Source organism: Athene noctua, chromosome 20 (genome assembly GCF_965140245.1).
Source record: "Athene noctua chromosome 20, bAthNoc1.hap1.1, whole genome shotgun sequence".
In the NCBI taxonomy this organism is placed as follows: Eukaryota; Metazoa; Chordata; class Aves; order Strigiformes; family Strigidae; genus Athene; species Athene noctua.
The window spans coordinates 5,576,525-5,600,692 of NC_134056.1; the positions used below are offsets into that span (position 1 = coordinate 5,576,525).

Sequence of the window (24,168 nt, forward strand, 5' to 3'; positions counted from 1 at the left end):
GGGGGCGGGACCATCCCGCGCGCGCGCTCCACCCCCTGCCTCGCGACGCCGGATGTGGCGTCAGACGCTCGCAGCGCCAAGGGGCGGGGCCAGGGCGGAGCCCGCTCCTGTTGCTACGGCAACGCCCGCGTGCGGCCGCCGGGCCGCGGCCCGTCCCGCCAGCGGCCTGCGCCCCCGGGCCGGGACATAACCCCCCGCCGCCACCCTCGGCCGGGCAGCTGCCGCCGCCGAGGGCGCAGGAGCGCCCCAAAAGCTGTGTCTCCGCCGCAGCGCCACAGTGGCCACCTCCGTTCAAAAAAAAAAAAAATCTTCTACCAAAAGAACCATACAAGGGACTTGGGAATTTGAGAAAAGCATAATCTGCTTTATTTTTTTAATTTTTTTTTTTTATTTAAATAAGGAGAATTCTTTCATATGGAAAGAGCTAATACAATCACATATTTGAAAGGAGAAACAATAGGTACTGAAACGAGGAAAAAGGGCAATAAAGAGTATGCCGCAACTGGCCTGGTGATTCCGTGATTCGAGTTCCGGTCCAAGTAAAAGTTTCCAAAAAATATAAACAGGTTGCACGTTACACAATTATCCATCGTCTGCCCTTTCAAATATCTGGTCTACATGAAAAGACAAAGAGAGGAAAGGCCAAAAAAAATTTACTATACAGGTCATGAGGTTAAAAGCTTTAAGGAGTACAATATCCCCTTGAGAAACAACAAATGCAATTTATACAGAACCAGAGGAAGGATTCCAGCTAAGGACAACGCCTCGAGACATGCTAAAGGGTGAGCGCCTCACTGCTGCTGCTGTGATTCCCCGGGAAGGTCAAGGTTGTGGCTGCAGGCATCTTGAGGAGCTGGGATGAGCCATTAAACCCAAGGGGCTTTTCCTATGGCCACTAGGAAAATCTGGTGGTTTTTGCATTAAAATAAACAACAACAACAACAAAAAAAGTAGTTGGACTGCTGCTGTCTTTTCAGCCAGCAGTTCCACTGCTTCAGCAAAATACACCTTTTCTGTCAATGGGCCACAACTAAGTATCCTGATGCCTGTTGCAAATTAATTGTGATTCACAAATGCATCTTTCTTACAAGGGAACTGGGCTGTTGAATGTCAAAAATAACCTGCTCTACAAGGAATTAACTTGTACTTAACCAGCCAGAAGCGAAACAGAAGGTTAACAAAATGCAACTGAACAAGATCTTGGCATGCAGTGGTGTTTGCTTGGAAGTGAATATAGTAGCCTGCCAAAAGGTGAGACATAGCAAAAATGCTAGGCTCAATTTTTAATATATATCCATAAATACACAGGAACCACAGGGCAGCTTGTAGCTTTGCAGCATTCTTGCAAGGAAACTGTTAAATGGAGTGCCTCTGCATGAACACAAACACATATGGGAGTTCAATGGGCTGCAAACACATTCAGAGTTACTGACCACTGTACTGTCACACGGCAGAGCCAGGAGCGAATTATGGAAGATCAACAATAATACCTGTTTCACTGGTGACTGTGCTGCTTCCACTTGTCATTTAAAAATATACTGGAGCGCTTTTTTTTTTCCCCTTCCTTTTTTTTCTTCCCTAACTTCAATTTATTTCTTTTTAATTTTTTTAAATTTTTTATTTAAGAGCTAAAAGCAGGCTGGAGATGAAAGCAGCACTGAATGAAGCTGCTAGGCCATGAATCACTGTGTAAAAGAACTGATTACACACGTGCTTCAGACCTTCAGCTGAACAAAAAGCAGCAAAGTCAGCCTCTGAATATTTCTGCTTCACCCATTGTTGCTGAAAATATGAATTCCACCTCTCCCTCCCACTGCACACTGCACCTTTCCTAGCAGAAGGAGCCTGCAATTTGGTAGCTGATTTCCAGTCAAAGCAAAAGCAACTCGCAAAGGAATAAATCATTAGGGTCCAACCCTTCAGCAGTGGAGACGGCAAGCAGAAGTATCCCCCTATAAGCCACATCCACGGACTACACATCTCCGTTCTCCTTCTCCCCAGGCTGAATTTGTATCAGCATACCAGCACCCCTGGCATTTCTGCATCTGGAGGATCAGAGGCTTTCTTTCTGATTCAAGAGCACTACAAACTGCACTACCCTTGTATTAGCTTTAAACAAACAAACAAAAATATATGCCAGAGAAGAAGGATATTGCACCGTAGAAATTTGGGCTCTAAAACTGCTTTCCATCACACAAAACTCCATTAAGTGAAAGAGAGTCTTGCCAACTGCAGCTGACAGTCACGCAAAGGTGAGGAATGGAATGAAGCTCACATGCATTTCTTGGCCTTTCCTGCACAGAATAATTCAGACATAATATATAAATAGAGCAGTGAAACAATTACTTTTTCACCTAGACCTACAACATCAAATACGTATAAATAAATTCTAGTGTTTTATTCTGTTGGGGGAAGGAATGGAGGGGTTAAAAGAGAAAGAAGGATGACCTTTTTCAACAGGAAGTACTGTAGTTCTGATGGCATTTACACCAGAGGGACTGCAATAACTTGTATCTAGCAGTAACCCAGTTTCTCCAACACATTTGACCATTTTAAAGTCATATAGGTGGGAGGAAAGAGGTTAGTGTCTTTGTAAAGCTTAGAGTAGTGTGTCTAGGGTAGGAAAGAGATGAGAAGAGGGGGGCTTGGATAAGTCTCTTTAGCCATTACAGTTAAGATTCTGGGCTGATATTAGCTAGGGCCAGCTGGGCAGAAGGATAATAAAAAAAAACAAAAACAAAACCAGACAATTCTGTTGTTCATGATATTCCAAGGAAGAAAATAGAACGGGGAGTGGGATGACTCACTGGTGGAGTAATCTTTGGAAAATGTTGGGAGCAGGACGAGCAGATGAGGATGCAGGTCTGAAGGCTGGGGAAATATTTGTTGCTAAATCTCAAACCCTGTACTTTAAGGAGGACGCTAGAGATAATGCTGGCACACTCTGCTCTGAAGTTAAAAATCCATAAAACATGACAAAAAAAGAGCTTTTATTTTTCTTAAAGTACCATCCTATCCCTTTCCCTTCGGGTTCTCTGCCACGGTCAATGGGGACACCTGTGGAGAGGGGACATTACTATGTCTAAGTTAGTTTAGGTTTCTAAGCTCTTTAAAGCTACCGTATAAAATTCTTATTTATACCTAGCTTAAAACTTCAAATGCATCCCTAGAAGGTTATGAAGGATATTTCCTAGAAAGGGGGAAAAAAAGCAAACAAAAGAAACAAGAACACCTTTCAGATCCCTTCCCAAATACATTCTTTGTTCAAAATTATCTTCTTTGGAACCACCAACAAATGACTTGCTGCCACCTAGCAGAGGCAGACGGCATAGCCAGTTAGCAAGCTATCGTCTACTGCAGAAATGAAGTTTTCTTTCCCTCACTTCAAAGTGACCAGCGTACTTTACATTTTGAAAGAGCTAAACAACACAAACCAAGTTAGCTGAAAGCAGGTGAGTTTACTTAAGACTACTGTCAGCTGAAGGACTCCAAGCACTTTCAGGAACTTGTAAGTCCATCCTAAAAATACACACGCACACACACGCACGCACATAAACCAAAACCAAAGAACCAAAGAAGTAAAACCCAACCCCTTCCCACTGGGACCTTCCTTTCATAGATCATCAAATACTGGTGAGGAACTGTGAGGTGATGACACTGCATACATATCATATGCAATGGCATCTAAAGTAAAGAACCCTTTGCTGTTCATCTGGGGAAGGCGAGTAAAAGGATGATTCCAAACTGCCTCTGTAACCATGTGCTTCCAACACAAAAAAGAAGGTTCCAAGTATGCTAAAATTGCAGAGGGGATCCCTTACCGATGTCTTTCTATGCAAATTTTACAGAAGGTCATGAGTCAGAGGAACAGAAAGCAAGACTTAGGGAAAAGGGAGAAGGGCAAAGCTTCAGAAAGCAGCCACAAGGGATGAACAGAATACAAAAACAAGTCTCAGGAGACACGAAGAATTAGAGTGGCCAAGGTAGGGAGCATAAGAGAGAGCATCACAACTACAAAAAGTAGTCCATACAGACCCGTTGGCTCTAGCCAACTCTTCTGACCCATATGCGGTGAGGAAATTTTTTTCTAAATAGATCTTACATTTTGTAAATCTATGATTTACATTTTGGTGTGTGTTTGGCAAGTCACTAAAAATCCCAAACCCACAAAAAAACTCAGCTAGATCCAGATGAGCTTGCAACAGAAATTTGGTGGTGTTTTTTTTTTTTTTCCTTAAAACAAAAATGCCACATTTTGTTGTGCACAAGGCACCCCAAAGCTACAATTAAAGTGGTGCAAGTTTCAAGATTAATGCACTGATCTACTATATACCTTTAGTACACATTTACTTCTAATGCAAGCACTGCTTCTAGCTTAAAACAAAAATACTTAAAAATTAATGAATGCCATAACTGTCCTGTTTTTTTTTTTTTTTTTAAATCAAATAATCCGAAAGGCTAAATCATCTGGGGAATATATACCCAAACAAATTCAATTTAGAAGAGTCATGATTCTCAGCATAGCACAGAACCATATATATAACTAAGCAGAGTTTTGTCAGAACATAATTTTAGCTGAAAGGAATTCTTTACTGGAGGGAATGAGGAAAGCAGAAAGAAGGGGGGAAAAATGAGAGAACATATAAAAGTTCCGCTATAAACAAAGATATAGCTTTTTTTGTAAAAACCTCAGCTGCCTTTAAAATGAAAAACCTCAAACTAACCCCTCTCCCCCAGTTGCCACTCTGCTGAGACAGAAGTAGGGAAGGAGAAGGATGGGCTTTGCCAAGTGAGCAATCACAGCTACCTGTGGATGGGGCATGGAGGGAAAAAAAAAAATGGCTCAAGCCACTTAAAAGTCACATGGTTGGTTTGTTTTAAAGCAAGCAGGTCAATGTCATATCCACTGTTTCAAACTGCTTCATTGGGAGAGGGGCTTGGATGATGTCACTGTAGTCAGTCAATATGAGGTGGGGAGTAGATCTGGTGAGATTTTCAGGAGATCCAGTGGGGTCCAGTCTAAGCTGCAGGGCTGCTCAGGCAGCAGGACCAGCTGGCATCAGAGGTGCTGCTAGGCCTTGCTTTCCTCCACTTTGACCGCCTGAGGTTTGATCGCTCCTGTGCGCACTGGCTTCATCTGGTTTGTGGAGGCTGTTTCTTGCAGCTTTACTGCTCCCAGGTTGGCTTTATTTTCATCCACCCGCTGCTTTGCCTTTTGACATGCAAAACCAAAGCATTAGCTAACACAGAGACCTCTAGGCAGATATACAAAACAAACTCTGACCATCCTTCATACAAGACATCAAATTTGCTCCAAAAATCAGGTATTCTATTATTGCTATCCTAAAACATCTCACATATAAGGATCTTGAAGTGTCTCACATGTCTGGCAATGCAAATAACCCACAAAAACGCACCAACATGGACACTGTAAAACAGGAAACCCTCTAAACTCTCCTGACTTTCAAATCACGCTCTTGGACTCAGTGTAACACCCACTCACTCTCTCACAGTAACAACTCCCACACACGGTTGCAGTACACAGGCCTTTCTGCCTCTCCACTTAAGTCCAAGGCACAAGCATGACCAGCAGAGTTGGGTCAAAGTACTGATGTACACTACCTGTTGTACATAGTGTCCTTGCACAGAGCCCATACTAACTGCTGGTCCAGACGGCTTCCCGCTTGGGCTGGCAGAGCTAGGCCTGGAAATCGAAGAGTCGACAATATTCATGGAGTAAATTCTACAATGGAATGAGAACCTTATTCATGTGTGAAAGAAAAAAAGACAGCAGAAAGCAGCAGTAGACAGGGCATGAGCCTGTGTGGTGCGTATCAGTGAACTCCCCAGACCAAAAGATAACGTGTGGATTGGTTAGAGAAAAAATAAAATAACTGCATGGCCCAAAAGGCTCAATGACCTGAAGGTTTGGTACGTCTACACACAAGCACCTCTCACCTTGAGAGGACTGTGCTGGAAACCAAAATGTTTACTTACTGATCCTCAAATTTTCTACCTTAACAAGGAACACACAAAAGCACACACCAATTCCAATTTGTCTTTAACACTCCATAAACAAGTAACTTTATACACTTCCCACGAGCACAAAGAGCCAAGTCAGATACACACTGGCCCACCCAAAAATGAATGCCCTGATCATGCATTTTGATACAAGTATTTGGACTACAGTAGGTACATTCTACACCCAAATGAATCCTGTATGGGGATGATGCATGCACCATGTCATTGCAAATGGGGAACACTACTTCCTCCCCAGTCTGACTATGGAGGCTGAGTTCTGTAAACGTTTTACCTGTACGTATGTGGTGATGGTACAGACCCTCCAGAGGACATATTCTGTTTACCATCAGAGAAATGAAACCCTTTCATTTCCATCTGGGAGGACTAAAGAGGAAAATGAGTGAAAGAGAGCATCATCGTTCCATTCAAAAAAATCACTCACTACTTCATATAAACACTTAAGCCAAATCTTTGCCCTTCTACCCATTGTGCCCATTAAAAGAAGAAACATTTTTCAGGTGAAGAAAGTGAGGCTTGTAAGTGAAATAATCTGCTTGTATTAAACCAACAAGCCAGCAGCACAAGCAAATACAGAACCTGGAAATTAACTGCTGTGCTCTCTCTCCCCTATAACAGACAAACTTATGATATGAATCCATCAAACCAGACATGACATTAATATACCTACTCAAATGGACAAGCTTCACAAGAGTGTGAATTATCTGGGCAGTATTCCAACTGTGTCTGGAGCTCACCACCCCTCAAGCACTCTGGGGAAACCTGTGTAAACATGTAATAAAACTGGAGACTCCAAACTGGATCAAGGCAGGATGTGGCTCCCTGGAAACAGAATGATGACCAACAGCAAAACCTGAAAAAATGCTAGCCTGCACTTTGGAGATGAGGGGAAAAGGGCTCCTTCATTTTAACACCAATCCTTGGCTTTGATATTTAAGGATGCCAAACAAGCCAGTCTCCCCTTTAACAAGCAAGATCAAGGAGCAAAACTTCAATGCAGGAAGGGTTAATGGATGCCAAGATGAGCAGGCAGGAGTTAATCCTTACCTCCCTGCTGGTAGCAAGAACAGAAGGCTGGGATCCAGGAGGGAGAATTCTTCGGGGAGCTCCTACAGGCAGGTTTTGCCCCTGAGGAAGCTGGATGGACTGTGGTAGAATCAGGGGCTGCTGGCCAGAGCCATAGCGGGGCAGAGGAAGCTGGGAGCCAGGCACGGGCATTGTTAGCTGTGTGATAAGGACACGTAGTTAACTTCACGGTGGTAACAGTCTTGTGTTTGACACGCTGTCTCCTAATACCCTGAAAGCACAGCATTGCTAAAAGGAAGCTCACAAACACTGCAGTCTGGCACAGAACAAATGCAAATGAATGTAACAGAGGGACTTTCACACTGAAATGCATGTTCTTGTAGTGTTGCCAACACCCTACCAGCTGGGCTTTTAGCATGCCATCAATTTAGCATAACTGCGCTCAGACACAAGGCTTTCCTCCTTGCCTAGAACCTTCACCCAGTTCTTCAGACTTCCTCATGGTTGCTGCATGGGTGTATTTTCTCTTGATACGATGGCAGCAGACAGCTCAGTGTCAAGCGTTTTATTTGCAGCTTTGGTACGCAAATCAGAAAGTCTACTACACTTTTGTGCCAAAACATTTTGAGGACCAGACCTCTGGAGAAAGTGATGGTGACCTCACTCTGTGTTCTGCAGTGAGCTTCAAACTGATGATGGTAATCATGAAGAGTAATTTTTAAAAAATGCAGCTCAGGATTCAAGAGCCTCCTGTTCCCTCTAATTCATCTGGCAGTTCTCATAACTGATGGATTTGGGAGGTTCTAGGACATCACTTTGTAATAAATAATGAAAGAAAAATCTACAGCTGGCAAAACAGACCACTTTACTAGCTTATGATGGATAAAACATTTCTTCAAATATTTAGTTTGCCAGTAGTCTCTGTATTTTCCTCAGTTAAGTTACTTTCAGGATTAACTTTGTCAATCACAACATATAAATCCCTCTTTAAACAAAAAAATAAACCTTAACATGTTGCACAATATAAATTAAGACGAATTTAAGAACAGTATAAAACTTCTCCAGAGAATCAGAACACGTGTCCACAAATACAGCTGTGCTCACAGTTGGATTCCATGACTTTATCTGAACTATGCTTTACAAAAACGTTTTCACACAACAAAATTCTTGTTAAGATGCTGTCAAACAGATCAGCAGAAGTTGTAAATAAGACCTGGATAATAAATGAATTGAGAAGATAGATGAGATTTTAATAAAAGGTCTTAGTTACCCTAGAAGCTGAGCTAAATCTGGAGACGACTGGGATTGGGCTCTCGGAAGTACTTTTAGGACAATTTTTGCATCATGGTCCCCTGTGCATGAAGCACTGTAAGGTTTGATCTGCATAAAATATCTGTACTGAGGGCAAGGACTTCTGAGTTACAACATGACATCTCAGCAGGGACGGACAAGTAATTAGCAAGAACCTCATTAAATGAGGTGCTGCATGTTTGAAACGGTGGTTCACGGAACAGAGTCTCTCAGGGAAATCTTTTGCCTCTTTATGAAGATCTTAGTTCACACAAACACATGACTCAGCACAAATACTAGTTTCAACCCAGTCTCAAAAACAAGTGGCTCACAAGCCCTGCTCCCAACCTGTGTAAGCTGAGAGTCCATCATCTGGGAGGCTCCCATACCAGCCGCCTGGTTTATCTGGCCTTCATAAACCAGTGTCTGGCTTCCATTCATGGGCTGATAGGGGGACCCAGACTGGGTTTTCACCACCTCCAAGGGCTGCATGCCTGGGAAGGCGGAATACGGAGGCTTCAGAGCAGTGCCTCCTGTCAGGACCATGGTGCTGGGCTGAGACAGACTGGGGTGCATATACACCTGAGACCTGGAGAAGAAAAATATGCTCAAATCATTACACAGAAAGTCTTTGGAGACAATACACAGCCCCACCCGCCAAACTGTATCTGGCCTGCCATCAGCAAGCTGTTCTCAGACTCTACTAAACTGACAGCTTAGAAATAAGCTGTGATGCCACTTTCCATTTTAGTTACAGGGCTTTTTTACTTCCGCTTTTAAGCCCTTATAACCATGTCCATGCATTGCAGAAATATTCAACAGAATGATGTGTCCAATCCCAAGTTCACGTTTCAATATCCTACACAGTAAGATCTGGATTAGTAGTAAGGGAGGGTTCAGGTTACCAGAAATCTGCAGCAGTTTAGCAAAGCAGAAAAGACTCAGAAATTAAATATTCAAACAGCTCCAGCAAAAAAACCTTTTTTAAAACCTCAGTGTCTAGGCTTTTGAGGCCCCGAAGGACTATTGTGATCATTCGTCCTCATCTCATGCAGGAAAGGGGATAGAGAGTATGATTCCCACAACCAGTCCAACTCTGAAGGGGATGTGTCAATCCTTCAATTCTAGGAAGCAGTTCCTGTAGCCAAGTACTGCTGCTGTTACACTTGCATTCATTTTTCTAATTTGAAATCTTACAATTTTTTCTCCAACAACGTACAGGCACTTGTTCTGTTCTTGTCAGTTTGTATCTAATAAAAAGTTATTTAATTTCGCTATCCAGGTACTCAGCTCTGATCAAACTGTCTCTTTTGTCTTTGCTCCAGTAGTAAACCAGTACGCTGTAAGTTCTGGGTTTCTTACAAGCAAGTCTGCTTGCCAGCCCACAAACCTCCTCTTTCTGCATCTTTCCCAAGATTTGCCTCCCGCTTTGAGAGGGTCAGCAGTACAACTGGATAGCTTTCCAAAAATAGTCTTTGCCATTGTCCTGCAAAGAAACACACTACAGAGCCTTATGTGCCCCGATATCCCTCTTCTCCACCCTGGCGGTGTTACTAGGGGAAGGAAACAGCACATCAACAAAGGGGGAAGAGAAGAGGAGTGTGGAGTATCTGATCAATGTATACAGACATCAGGAACATGTAAGATCAAGCCACAAGGAAATGAAAAACTGGAAGCAGTTACCTGAAGGGCTGTATGGAGCTGTACATCTCCTGGGACTGGGAAACAGGCAGACCACCCCTCAGCCCCAGCTGAGCTTGGGCCTGTAAGGATGTGTGGAGGGAAATGGGAATCTGTTGAGCAGCAGCAGCCTGCAGAAGAAATTAAGATGACTGACAAGTACAAGAGGAGCCAGGAACTCTCCCAGGCTGTTAAAAATCCATCAGTTTCCTCTGTAAGTCAATCTGCCACGACAATTCCCTACGCTGCACCTTTCTCCAGCCTCGGCATCGTTCCACAGAACAGCAGCACACTTGCAGGGGAAGATACTGCACAGGGACCCAAGAGGGAAGACTAATGCCTGCAAGAGGCATTTGATGGACACGTGAGGGGATCAAGGTGCTTCACACACAGAACAGGCACTGACAATCCCAGCCCTCGCTTGCCTGCACTCTTACCTTGAAGGGGCTCTCCCCCAACCCTATCAAGACCCTATTTCCTAAGGCTAATGAAACTGCTCTTTAGTACTGACTAGCTATGGAATTTACTGAAAGTCACTTTATGTCACACAGATGCCTCAGAATCTGCTTCAGTTAAATCCAGTCCAAAGACACTGGTACAAATGGGGAAAATACCCTCAATTCCCTCCTTTCACTAACCTCTCACACTCATTGGGAAGCAGCATCCAAGGAACCTAAAGGGAGCCACATTTAAGCTTTTTTTGGGCTATTAGAGAGATAAATGACTCCTTGTTTCTTAAATGCCACCCTGCAGACTCCCTGAGAAAGCACCAGCTAGCAGTATTTCTCCCTTACCTGTTGGTAGCTTTGCTGCTGAGGTATCGTCTGAGGGACCAGGCGGGGCTGACTTGCAAACACGTGGCCATCCAGATACAGGGGTGGAATATGGTTCCCTAAACATCAGAGAAGGCAGGCTGTAAATTCAAGGTACAGGGGAGATACAGGCAGAGTACAGTGCGGAGAGCTGCAGGTCAAGACTATTCTCTCCCTCTTGGCAACCAGCTCAGCAAGTCAACACAAATGTAGTACCCATTCAGATGAGCCTGTGAAACTCCTAAGTCCACATATCCAAGCCAGCAGCCCACTTAGAGTAGCAGGCTTGCTGAAAATTAATTTTATCTTTCTGTAAGAGGCTAAATATAAATAAACCCAGGGTTCCCACCTCCACAAAAAAGTCAGAGACACTAACAATTCAGGAACTGGTGAACTGCACTCTAAACTGTTCCTAAATGCCAGAATCCTGCCCTGCAATCACCTCATCTTTACAGCCAGGCAGGAGGGACAGAAAGAACAAACGTGGTGTTTGAGACCTTCATACATGAGATCTAAAAGCCATATTCACCCCAGTGGTGGCACCAATTAGAAAGTGATGTGCCACTCCTGTGGTTCTGTGCAGTTACACACAAAATCAGGGTGGGTGGGGAAGGAAATCACCTGGCTTGGAACAATCTGTTTTCCAAGTGGAATCTAGTAACCACAGTGGTCCACTCGCTATCCCTTCTGTCCAATATATTCCACTCCATTGCTGAATTGAGGAATGAGAAGGAAAGTGCATGTATCAGAGGTCCTTTGGGACCCAGGAGTTGGAGAATCTGAGTACACTTCCTTCTTCCAGATGCTCTCCTTAATTATACACAGTCTAACATGACTAAGCTTAAAATTTTCCTCTAACTCAAGGACAGCAACACCTTCCCACCTCCCAGAGTTCTGCAAACTGTAAGCAAGTAGTTATTATGTACAAAGAGCAGAAGGTGCTCAGAACCTATGATTTAAAATAGCAAAACGAGCAGAGGAATGGTTATTAGGACTGTTGGGAGTCTCTCAGCTGTAGGTTTCCTCCCTTCTATTCTACTAAGCACACAGCAAAGGCTAAGTAGGAGCTATTAAGACAGCATAGAGACTTGCCACTACACAGAAGAAGTCATCCTTGTGCTAAGTTTATACCAGTCACACTCAAGTAATGTTCTTCAAAATGGGGAGATGGTCCCTCTTTCTGTCTTGACTGAATTATTAAGAATCTATTAAATAGCAGCCAGCCAGCTACTTTGAATGGAAGCTCTTCTCACCAAGCTCTCATCTACCAGAACCACAGGATGATTGCTAAGATACCAACCAGACAATGTAAATACTGCTGCTGCAGTTTGCAGTGTACCTGGAATAGATGCAGAAGGTGCTACGGACGCCACAGGCATAGGAGGCATAGAAACTCCACCAAAAGAGCTGTAGCTGACACCATTGGAAGCTCCAACACTGGAAGGAGGCTGGATGCCTGAACCTGCGCCTCCTGGTGAGTTCTGTTCTGGTAAACTAGGAGAGTTTTCCCAAGCTTTACGAGCAGACTCCATCTATAGAAATGAAGGACAATAACTGCAGACAGTTCAAATGGGGAGGACAATACTGAAGCTTAGTGTTGCTCACCTATGACTTATTAGTTCAAATTCCATCTAGTCTAGACATAGTGAAAAGCTAGCAGGTCTCAGTTCAAGGGATTTCACACCAATTTCCAATGGCCAAGCATCCTTCACAAACACTCAATCCCCCTTTATATTTGCTGAGATTTTTGGGTTTGGAGTAGTGGGTTTTGTTTTGGTTTATTTTGGGGTTTTTTATGGTTGTTTGTATGTTGGGTTTTTTTTTTCTTCTTTAAACCATCAGACACCTAAGATCCCTGACCCAGAGACTACCCACCTACTAGTAGAAAAGCTCTGTTGCACTTGTTCTACAACTGGTGAAGACTTCAGCATCCAGGACTGTTGAAACACATGCCCTTTCCACCCATGCTGAACAGCATATATGCACAACTTTTAAAGATTTAGCAAGATCTAACAAAATGCTCTGGGAAAGAACTCTCCATCCTCACTACTCTGGCCATGGAGACCTGGTATGCACTCCTAGGATAAGTACACATGCCAGCTTGCTTACCTTAAGAGTAAGGTCTGCAGTGGGGAAGGACATTGGGTTCAGGCCAATGCACCGCTGGAGGTGATGATCTCTTCGCAGAATGGGAATGGACTGCGTTAACCCTGCCTGAGGGGAGATTTGTAAATGGTTAATATTTTAGAAACTCTTGTGAGAACGTCAGGAGCTACGACGGCTGACAGAGCCTCAGCTGGCAGCTCTGGTAACTATATCTCAAAGGGTTCAATCAGTAGTACTGTGGGAGTAAGTACCACATTCAACCGTGATCCATTCTGCAGCTGGAATAAATGAAGCTTCAGATATGTGCAATGACAACCTCTATGCCAAGTTACAACAGCTTCCACTTAACCATCAATTTGATCCAGTAACTTCAGTTTGCAGAAGAGTTCCCTCTCCTGTCTGATATCTTGAATCTACCTACATTTCAGACAAAACGTGTCTCTGGAAGAGCACTTCTGAGAAGAAACACCCTTTAAGGCAAACCTCCAAAATCAAGGAGCCTACAAACTTGAAGACATTTCAAAAGAAGGTTTGTGAGTTTCTCACATTGTTGTCCACAGCTGAGCTACAAGCTAGGCTTTCAGTGTGCTCACTCTTTCACATGTAATAATGAAATACCCAGGTGGCTGGAATAAGCTGGGAAACCTCCAAAAGGGCCTAACAAGTCACACTTCTCTGCCTCACTCTGGCAGATGAGACCTTCTGAAGAAGCTGGCAGTCTGGGCCTAAAAATGTCACTATCTGCATTATGTCCATTACCAGCACTCTTGTGTCTCGAGGGATGAGACTGGTGATCTCAGAGATCTGCAATACCTCTTGCTTTACACAGGCACAATGATAATGGAGTTGCTAGTGATGCTCATTTTATCAAGGTACCTTGAGGGCATAGATTTCCATTATGGATTTAAGTTACGTGCGCTGCCTAAGCGTTAAGTGTAAAGTCAACTGCAAAGAAATATGCTTGCTCTCCTTGGAGGCATCTGAGGTTTAACTAAGGAGTATCTTCAATGAATCAATGCCAAAAGAAAAAAGAAATACTTACATTACTGGCCAAGGCATCCTGCAATTTGGTGACAGGGTTAGCTGCAGTGCCAGAGGCAGAACCAGGCGGCAAGCTGAAATCAGAGTCCTGAAAAAGCAAAACACACAAAATTCAAATCCAGGTCCAAGGGCTACTCGTCTGCTTCTCATGGTTAATGACTTTAGCCTGAATCATGACACTAGAAGCTACTGACTGTCCTCCAGTAAGCCTTGCTGGAAGAGAACAAAAAGACTTCTCAGCACTCAGTAGCAGGCAACCCCCAGAGGCACTCAAGAGGCTTAGATGGCCATAATTTTGTCCCTCGCTTCTTACCACCCCAGCTGGTCCTTGGAAGAATATTTCCAAGAGGATAATTATGTGTTCGCTAAGACATCTTGAGTACCTGGTTTGTGTCAGTAATGAAATCTAAGGCAAATCTACAGCTGGAAGCTTCCTCTAAATAATCCTTCTGCCTCAAACCACCTTTCATATCTCAACAAGCTCAAATCACCAAGAAGATAAAATTAAATTCAATCCTCACTTTAGGATTTACTCCAAATTCAATGGGTGGCACAGGAAGTACAGAATCCACGTGAATTTCCACCCCATTAACAGGGGGAATATTCCCTTCCAGCCGTTCCGTTCCCTCCGAACCCTTTCTGTTTTTCAGGGAGCGTTCGTTGCCGATTGGTCCAGGCTTGTGTTCCTTGTTCTGTCCTGAGCCTTGATCTGAATCCTTAACAGGAAAGCAGAGAGGCTGAGACACAAAGACTGAATAACCCAACCTCAAGCCTTAAAAATGCTATCAAGAACAACACAACCACTTCACAGGATCTCTCACTATGTGCTCTGGCTTGGCTGCAAATCCAGATTACCTTTTTATCAGATTGCTTCTGCACTTGCTCCTTCTGGCAGTCAGGCTTTGGGTCCACCAGGCCAGCCCCATTCATCTCCTCTGGTTTGAGGGTGCCATATGGAGAACTGCGCTGAGAGGAGGTAGCGGAGGATTCCCGAGACTCCGCGCTCAAGTCAATGCCACTATCCCCCTGGCTGCCTTTAAAACCCTGCTATGCAAAGCACGAAATGTGTTAAAGCCCCGGACACCGACCCAGCTCCACAAAGGAGGGAAAAAAAAAAAAAATCCCAGAAAACAGCAAGACCATGTCCCCTTTTCAAATCACATTCTTGGTTAACTGCAAAGGAGTTGGGCCTGACCTGCAGCATCCCTTGGCTGCTAATTCAGCTCTACACAACCCTGAGACAGGTTAACCAATGTACCAACTGGACCATGGCTTTAGAAGAAGGAAAAAAAAAGTGTCCCACATAGCAACTAGGCTGGGATTGCCAAACTCATTTCACTTATGACCCAAACCAGATTTGAACTCTGGTCTCCGAGGTAAAGCAGTCAGGAGCCTCCTCTGCCCTCCCTGCATTAAGGCTACAGCTACACACTGCTCACAGCCTGAGACACACAAACACCTACAGGATTCCACCATCCTCGACCACACTCTGCGTCCAGTTAGGAGCATAACCCTGGAATAGCTCTACCAGATAGTTACTCCAGATTTATACCCACGTGTAACACCAAGCGGCGCTTGGCCCTCTAGGTCAAGATTTGAGCAGCATCAAGCTCAAATGAGAACTGCAAAGAGACAGTTTTAAATCGCCCAAGCAGAGCTAAGAGTCGCTAAGCACAGATGGAGCAATGAGAAGCATAAGCCACCTACGTTAATATTTTAGACACAATACCTGAATGGCACATTAGGTGCCACTTACCTCAGTGGTGCTAGATTCAGTACCATTAAAGGTATTTACAGGCTTGCTCCAGGAATCACTGCCAGGAGACTGAACAGAAAGAGCTGGAAAAGAATGGAGGGCAGGGTTCAGCTGCTTGAAACACAACTGTGAGATCACCTTGTACACTGCATGTTACGCCACTTCTAGACATGAGATAGGGTATTTCACCACCTCCGAAAGCTAGAGCTGCCCATTCAGCTGAGACACGACAGAGCACAGAGAAGACAGTGTATGGAGCGCGAGGGTAGAGAACAGGGAATAGATTTCTTAGGGAACACAAAAACAACAGGAGAAAGAGAGATAGAAACGAGAGGTACTAACTATTTTGGGCCAGAGGATGAAAAAACAGAGGAAGGCAAAGAAAATGGCTGAAGTAGATCCAGCCCAACGGGCTAGAAAATGGCATGTAGGATCCTGATGTTACAAGACCACCTAAGAAGATTAGGAGACTGACATGGTCAACAACAGGAGGAGGATGGCTGAACAGTACAGCTTTGAGTAGATGCTACTCCAAGTATCTGCTAGCTCCCCTCCCACTTCCAGCACAAACGAGAGAAGACTGTCTGCTCCTAAGCATGGACACCCTGTCCTTTCTGCACACACCAGAGGATTTCACAGCTGTGTGAAACACTCCAGAACAGACCGACCCAAACTTACCCGGGCTGTTGCTCTCCCAGATCTCTGTGCCCAGGCTGTTTCCAGAAACCGTTACATCACTTTGCTCCAAGCACAAGCTGTTCTGCTTCTTAGCAAATCGAGGAGGAATGCGAGACTGAAGGACTCGGGCCTTAGCTGGTGCCTGAGAGAAAAAAACACAGGCTGTAAGATCTGTCACTGCACTGGGCTAACACAGTCTGCTTCTGGCTAGTTCAAACCTTGGGTTTCTAAATGCTGCAATGTGAAAAGCCCCCAACTCATGTAATAGAACCATACAAAGTAGTTCTGACTCCATTCCCACTCTATGGTTTGGGTTTTTTACTGGACGGACCCTGTAGCTGAGGTTCCCCCAGTCTAACAAGGCAGTAAAAAAAGTTGCCTTCAGCAGCATGAGATTTTTTTCTTTTGGGGAGTTGGGGGGATAGGATACAAAGCAAATCAGAATTAACACTACAACAGACTTGCTCTGCTTATGTCCTCTCGTTTACTCCAGCTAAACAAGATCAATTAATAATCTCACAGCATAGAGATGCCTCTTTCAGAGCCAAGATCTGAATAGAAAAAGAAGCACATCTCTGCAACTGCAAGACCTTTCGCACTGCACATTCACACGTTGTCTTCAGCTTAATTTTAAAGATGTCAGGCAACCAGGCTTTTATAACTTCGCTTGTGAGACTCTCTGAACCTACTGCAAGCCCTCCTTGTCAGGAAGCATTTCCCAATGATGCTTTCCATTTGCATTTAGTCTTCCAGATTTCACTGTCTCCTTTCATGTCAAAATATTCTCTTAACCCCCTAGAATCTGCAGTCTGCCAGTACATGTAGACTAATGCCCCCCTCCTAAACATTACTTAACTAAGCTAACCGCACTGCAGTCTTAAACCTTTTATTGTAAATCAACTCCTTTATCCTATTATGAACATTAAATGGTCAGAGCTTCTCCCAGTCTGTTCTGCTCAGGTGTCCAGACACAAACATGACACCTCCCTCTAGCAGTAACACACTGCTGATACAGCAGGATTGCAGAGGTCCTCCACTGCTCACTGCTGCCTAACATCCCACCAACTACAGCCAAGTTGCTTTGATGAGGATCCCTTTAGAAAACGTTCCTTAGTTCAAAATTAGCAATTGTGCTAGAAAACAAGAACAGTCAGAAGTCTCATCATCCTTTTCAGACCAACGGCCCCTATCCAGAGCCAAAATATGTTTCTGGGGCTTAATACAGGATCTGTACTACTTTGGCCAACTGCATGTTTTTCTGCTCATCCGAACACTTTTTGGGACCCTGTTCCTCTGACTGCAGTCCAAACAATGTATCAGGTTAAGCTTTTTCTGCTTCCCAATCCTCACTTGAGCAGCCTGTTCCTTCTTCCTTCGCTCCTCTTCCAACAAACGACGCTGTTTTTTAGTGAGAACCTCAATGAAGCCTTCACCTGCCATAGAACTGACTTCATTCTCTTCTGCTGTGTTCGACACACGATTATCAATGATGGTACCTGAAAAAAGAAAATATGGGGAAAAAAATAGCACATGTGTGTATGTATATAAAGCTTTGTAATTGTAGTAATTTGAAGAGTGCATTCCAAATAAGATCCATGCTACAGGCACACAAGTTCAGCCAGCAGCACTGCAGCTAAGCTTTGAGAACTAAGCCACGGCAGTATGTTGACATTTAACAGTCACTTTATCCTACAGGACTTTGCTCTCCTCTGCCTCAAGATGAGAGCTTAGGAACATGACCCATGTGGTAACTCGGGCAACGTTAGGTGTAGTATCAGCTGAAACAAACCCCACACCTTTCCAAATATTAGAAAGAACAAAGCAGGCACAGGTACTTTTGAAAACCCACCCATCACCTCTGGATGAAAAACAGTTTTACAAACAGCAAAAATCCCGAGTCATGGTCTAATGCCATGAGTTTCCGAGATACTAATTTCTTGCCTCTCTGCCATGAGCTCAGGCTCAAATTCCCTACTCTGGATGCTCTTTCAACTTCCTTCACACTAAGTAAGGTATTCTGGCCTTGAAATCTAACATCTTAGATAAGAGATATGGAACTATTCTCCCCGAAACCATAATTTCTAATTTGAGACTGTCAGATCTGTCTGAAAGTCTAGATTTAAAATTTCAAACCATCTTTGTCTTCCATGTTTTCCCTTTTTAGATACCCTAACATTTTCTTGTTTCTGTAAATAAATGGATAAAATCTAACCTGATATTTAAAATTACACTGGATTGGATCAGTCTGGCTTGAAGTCAGCCACAATGTGTTACCCTATTAAAGAAATAAATGAATTAAGACACTCACTTCCATAACTCAATTCAAACTGTGACAAGGCCTCTCCCTTCTCACTTGTTCTTTGCACGGTGGATTTGGGCTCCTTCTCTGGCTTTTTACCTGGCCCTTCAGCACTCTCTGAGTTCGCATGAGAGGCCCTATCCAAGCTGTAAATGGAGTGGCTGCTCCCACCACTGGTGTTGCCAAGGCCCCCTCCTTCTTCTGGAGACCTACAGGAAAGAAAGGAATTAGATTTATCACTAGAAGATGTGTAGAAGTAGCAAGAAGAAAACCTATGGGCTTGTGGGAATACAATGTAAGATTCACAAGGAGGACTGTAAACACGCTCAAGTGACTTGCAGCTGTGGTGCTGAAAAACACAGATATCGCACTAATTGTTGCTTAGCTATGTGTGCTTGACAAGTAGAATGTCCGCATTTAGACAACACAGGCCTGTGAGAGACTCAGAGGCACTTTATCAAACATCCTTGAGATTCCTGCTCTGCTGTGAGAAAGATCAAAGCACAGTGGAAAAGTACACCCACGAAAATCCCCGATATACACAGGCAAAAGCAACAGTTTTGAGATCTTTTCTTTCTCCTCCTCTTTCTGGCTGGCAAGGACCCAACTCTGCAATGCCTGTGCCTCCGCCTGGGTGTTGCTGCAGAAATCCCCCGGGTTGCAAGGTAACAAGAATCAATTTGGTCTTTGCATTTCATCGTGGCTTTGTGGCTGTTCCTGCATCCTGTCTGCGTCAGCTCACACAGGACTGTATTTTCTTTACCAGTTTTCTAATCTCACCTCATCCTTCCCTAGCCTTTGCTCACTGAAGCAGACATTAAATTGTGAGCACACAGCCCATTACAAGGATGTTGCTGGGGAAGCGGGATGGAAACAGAGCAATACTTGTACTCATGAGTCAGCCAACAGGCTGCCCCCGCAACAAAGCTCATACCCTAATCTGTTCCTACAAGGAGGGCTCTGTGCTTCTGTGGGGTGTCTCCTCCCCTCCTAGGACACTGCTCTAACAGCTCCCCTCCTTCCTCTTTGCAGCTAACACACATTACTTGGCCAACATCAGGTGAGGGGAAGGGAGGTGGGGAGAGGCCCTGGAGAGAGGCTCATGACATTCAGGAAAAGAAATAATTTTCCTATTTTATTTCTCCCAGAATTTTTCCCATTTGACCACCACCACATATCATTCCCAAGCATTCAACTCACAAAAGAGGCATGGTTAAAGGAAAAAAATAAAAGCTTCCTCCCTTCCCTTACCTTCCCTTTCTACCTGCATTCATCTTTCCAGACATGAGCTCTTCTCTCCCTTATTGCCATATAAATTACTATTAGTTACTACATCCAGGAGTTGAGGGAGACGGGTCACAAGAGGAAGAAAACAAGAAGCAGCTGTCTATTTATCAGTGCTTTAAACCCAATACTATGCAGGTGCGCAAGATTTTTTTTTCTCCTGCTCCTGTTAAAGGGTAACAAGGGAACTGTCAAATTGGCCCAGGACCAAGGCCCAACTCACCCAGCATCCTGTAAATCATCAGATTTTTCACAAGACACTTGCAAAGAAATACTTAATCCCTAGCATTGGAGTTGTCTTAAAATACTCTCAGGAGAAACTCCTCCCACCAGGCTAGGAACACACAGCACTGTTTGCCATTCATCACTGGTCACCACTAAGGTCTAAGAAAATATTTGTTCACACAAAGCTAGGACTGGCAATGTCACACACTGCACTCATGCCACAACCACGCTACCGGGAATCCAGGTGCTCAATCTGCACAGCTCATAGCAGCTTATCCAGGAAAGCCCAACCCTCACTTCTGTGCTCTGCTACACACCACTGGGGACCCATGACAGGGCAGGAAGGACACAACAGGTTTGGAGTTAAGGACCAGGATTTCCTTTACCATCTTCCCTGTCTCTAGCAAGAGGCAGTCCAGAGATGGGAGAGCTGTCTTGGCCCAAAACTAAGGTAAGGCAGAGCAGCGCATGTCATGTCTGCAAGTGTCTCAGCAACTTCCGTAAACCTGGATTCCCAGCATGGAAGCAAAGGCATCAATCAGTTGTAAATCAGACAATGATGAAACCCTTGGATGTCACACAGTGGGATAAACGGTGCTGGAAGTCACCTGCACTAGATTAAAAGACACAAAGCAACCAGCTCCTCACCACCAGCCCAGCCCTCGTCCACTCCTCCAATATCCACATATCAGATGACAGATACCTGCATATCAATACAACTTTACCTTTTGCTTTTTATCAGTGTCCCGTTCTGCTGGCTCTCATATCTGGAAGCTGCTCCTACACCAGTCCTGACAGACTGCTCTGCAAACCCTGCTGGCTCAGCCTTGCGGCTCTGCCTGTCGACAAGGGGCCTTTGGCTTGAGAAGCTCCTCTTCGCTAGCTCTCTCTTCTCTCCCAAGCTCCCGCTGCCAAGACCACCTTCCAGCTGGCCTTCGCTCTCTGAAACTCCATCTCGCCTCTCCCGACGCTCACTGAAGTCACTGCTCTCAGATGCTGTCTCCCACTCCTCGTTGGCGTGGTCCGATGAGTTCTGGTAGGACAGCTCAGGAGACCGTCTGCCCGAGATGCTGCTCTTCTCTGCAGTGGTCAGCTTGGGTCTCCCAGGCCACTGGCTGGGCAGCAGGTTGGGGCCTCCCTCTTCGGAGTTCCACTGGCTGACTGATTCCCTCTCTTGCCTGAGGCGCCTGAATCGTGGGGGCTTGTCTTGGCGGGGGGGGCGTCGCCTCCTGAATGGCCTGTTCTCTATGTTCTCCTGATCTGCTGAGTAATCCTCCTGGAAAAAGTGCCTTTTGTCATCCAGATGACTCTCGTCAAAAACTCGGCTGGAGAAGGAATCCATGTGTTTGTAAGAATCCTGAATGTAGTCCCTGTCAGACTGCTGCCTGCTTCCAAAAGTGTCTGACTGAGAGGTGTGGCTGTACTCCTGCCACCCCGCTCCCCCACTCCTGCCTTGCCACTGGGTGGGCTCTTTACCCATGAAACCCCTTCGCCCATAGCCAGAGTTGCTCAGTCTTGGTGGCAGTGATCTCCCAAAAGCTCTCGGAGCCCTCATCTTAGGATCCAGACTACTGTGATCATCCGAATAGATTTTGTTGGACCTCCAAGACTCTTTGAAGTCTCCCTTTTTCAAATCACTGTCCTCCCTGTCCAGCACAGAGCCTTCATTGCTGTTTTCTGAGCCTCTCTGCCGGCGACGCTTGGGGAGTTCCTCATATTCTGACCCTTCGCTGTGCGTTTCACTTGCAATCCGGCGCCTTGGCTTGCCTCTGGGGAAGTCCTCTGGCTGGTTGAACTCCCGAAGCCCTCGCCCTCGGCTGCTCCGCTGGTTGTTATAGACTCCCCGGCTGCCCACAACAGTGCCTCGGCCTCTGAAAGTGAACTCTCTGAAGCCTCTCCCTCGCCCACGCCCTTGACCTCTCCCACCAAAGGCTTGCTCCTCATCAATGAAGATCCAGTTGTTTCTTTTTGTGGGAGGGAGATCACCGGACTCTCTGGATAGTTTGTTCTCCCAGGTTCTTTCTGGTTTCTCTTCCTCCTCTTCCTCCTCTTCTTCCTCTTGGGATTTCTCAGCCTCTCGGGCAAGGCTGGCTTGGGAAGAACCTTTGTCATCCAGCAGGTAACGCGTGGAGTTCAGTAAGGCTGCAGAATCATCTGACTCATTTTCTACTTTCTGAACAGCCGCCTTCTCCTTCAGTGGGCGCGAAGTGTCCTCTCCCTCCAGTTTAACCTTCTCCATCTCCTTCTCCTTCTCTTCCACCTTGAGGGCTTTCAGGACTGGTTTTTTAATGGGGCCTGATCTCCGCGTCCTCCCCATTTGCTCCTGGTGCTGACAACTGGTGTTGCGGCTCTCGGGAACCCACTCTGTTGTCTCTTCAGTGGGCTGTTTGCTATTAGCTCCATCTTTCTTCCATGGGTCAGCGCTGAATGACTGCTCATCCCTGGGCACTTCTTCAGCAACTTCCGCTGCAGTCTCTGCAGGTTTCTGGTGGTGGCTGATATCCCAGCCGTTGTATTCAGGCTTCTTCTCCGCTTGGATAAAATCAGGCTCTAGGGGCGAACACCTCAAGTTTGCATGGCGGTTGCTAGCAGGACTGGTTTCCTGCACGGTCTCCTGATGCTGGAACAAGAGATCTTGGCCTATCCTCTGAGAAGACAGGCAGCTGTCGAAGTCTGCTTGGGCCTTCTTGTCAAAAGCATTCAAGTACTCCTCCCCTCTCTCCTCAAAGAGATCACGCTGGGTGCTCAGACTCTCCGGCCTTCCAGAAGAAGCAGAGTAGCTGTCATTTCTGAGAAGCAAACAAACAAACAACAAAAAGGAAGTTCGCTAATGCAGAGCACATCACATCTCCAAGGGCCCAGGCTGGGCACAAGAGGCAGAAACAAATAAATAAATTGGTGTTTGTTTTAAATCATGAGCCCATAGATACCTGAATGCTGAGCAGATCTGCTGTGGCCCCAGGCACTACTGCCTGGTTGGTCAAATCAATGGATGATAAAGAAAGCAGTTTCTATGATAGGCAGAAAACTTAATAAAGGGAGATTCAGCCTCCAACATATGTGGAGATCTGAAAACAAGGAATTGGTTTCAGAAAGTCCCAAAGAATTAAGAGACAAGCTAGAAAGTATCAGAATTTTTGACTCATTGTTTTCTGTACCTACCCACGTAGGCGACAAGTGCCTCTCTCCTACTGAACAGGCTCCAAGGTGGTCAGCCCTGCCTGGCATCAGACAGAAAAACTCTGAATAGCTCAGTAAGCACCTCCACAACACAAACACTTAGTGTAAGGGTGGTACCAGATCAATACCTTGGCCTGTTCAGAGGTACCTTTTGGGTCAACTCTACACCTGCTTTTCAGCAGGAGATGACTTATGGCAGCACCTCCCCTCACAGCACGCGTGCGGACTGCACTCTGCACTCACCTGCCATGCAGCCCCTCCATGGTCATGCTGTCAGCCTGTTTTTGATGTGACAGGGAGTACCCTTTGCTCTGCAGAGACGTGTAGCTCTCCTGGCCCCACACTGGCACAGGGTCCAAGGGAGCAGTTTTCCTTTCTGCCTGCCCTGCCTGACAGTTCTGATCTTCAGACCGACAGCTGCTCCCACCAATGGAGTCCTGCTGAATCATGGGCTTCATAATTCCTGGTCACAACAAAGCACATACCATTAACACTAGGATCTCATAGCCAAGAAGGATTAACAATCCACAGCTAGCGTAACTCCCCTTCCTTCCAGGGCAGTAGGTGACTGCAGCCATGAAAACCTTTCTGGTAGAAGGGAACCTGTGCCTGGGAAATACACCTGGAGGGATACAGAAGGTGACCCAGCTTTCAGAGCCCAGCCTGCACAGAACACTACACACCATTGCTGGCCTGGAAGCAAGCAGGTGTGTGGTAACAAACCAGAAACTCAAGGGAATGATTTACACATC

At 45.3% G+C, this 24,168-nt stretch overlaps 1 protein-coding gene across 8 annotated transcripts in view; it reads right to left on the reverse strand.

Annotated features, from left to right (window-relative positions):
* Positions 1 to 343: 343 nt before the first annotated feature.
* The window catches only part of PRRC2B (proline rich coiled-coil 2B), a 51,847-nt gene continuing 28,022 nt past the window's right edge, over positions 344 to 24,168 (reverse strand). For 4 of the 8 annotated variants that reach the window (XM_074924042.1, XM_074924038.1, XM_074924041.1 and 1 more), the window contains exons 15-32: positions 23,660 to 23,879; positions 20,962 to 23,025; positions 18,737 to 18,936; positions 17,779 to 17,924; positions 16,429 to 16,570; positions 15,751 to 15,833; positions 14,850 to 15,041; positions 14,516 to 14,710; positions 13,996 to 14,082; positions 12,957 to 13,061; positions 12,187 to 12,379; positions 10,830 to 10,927; positions 10,039 to 10,166; positions 8,704 to 8,944; positions 7,087 to 7,263; positions 6,314 to 6,405; positions 5,623 to 5,743; positions 344 to 5,212 (exon numbers count right to left, since the gene is read on the reverse strand). In XM_074924042.1, coding sequence (XP_074780143.1) covers positions 5,072 to 5,212; positions 5,623 to 5,743; positions 6,314 to 6,405; positions 7,087 to 7,263; positions 8,704 to 8,944; positions 10,039 to 10,166; positions 10,830 to 10,927; positions 12,187 to 12,379; positions 12,957 to 13,061; positions 13,996 to 14,082; positions 14,516 to 14,710; positions 14,850 to 15,041; positions 15,751 to 15,833; positions 16,429 to 16,570; positions 17,779 to 17,924; positions 18,737 to 18,936; positions 20,962 to 23,025; positions 23,660 to 23,879 — 4,625 coding nt within the window. In that variant the 3' untranslated portion in view covers positions 344 to 5,071. The remainder of the gene's footprint in view (positions 5,213 to 5,622; positions 5,744 to 6,313; positions 6,406 to 7,086; positions 7,264 to 8,703; positions 8,945 to 10,038; positions 10,167 to 10,829; positions 10,928 to 12,186; positions 12,380 to 12,956; positions 13,062 to 13,995; positions 14,083 to 14,515; positions 14,711 to 14,849; positions 15,042 to 15,750; positions 15,834 to 16,428; positions 16,571 to 17,778; positions 17,925 to 18,736; positions 18,937 to 20,961; positions 23,026 to 23,659; positions 23,880 to 24,168) is intronic. The other 4 variants (XM_074924046.1, XM_074924045.1, XM_074924043.1 and 1 more) reach the window with 4 other exon arrangements.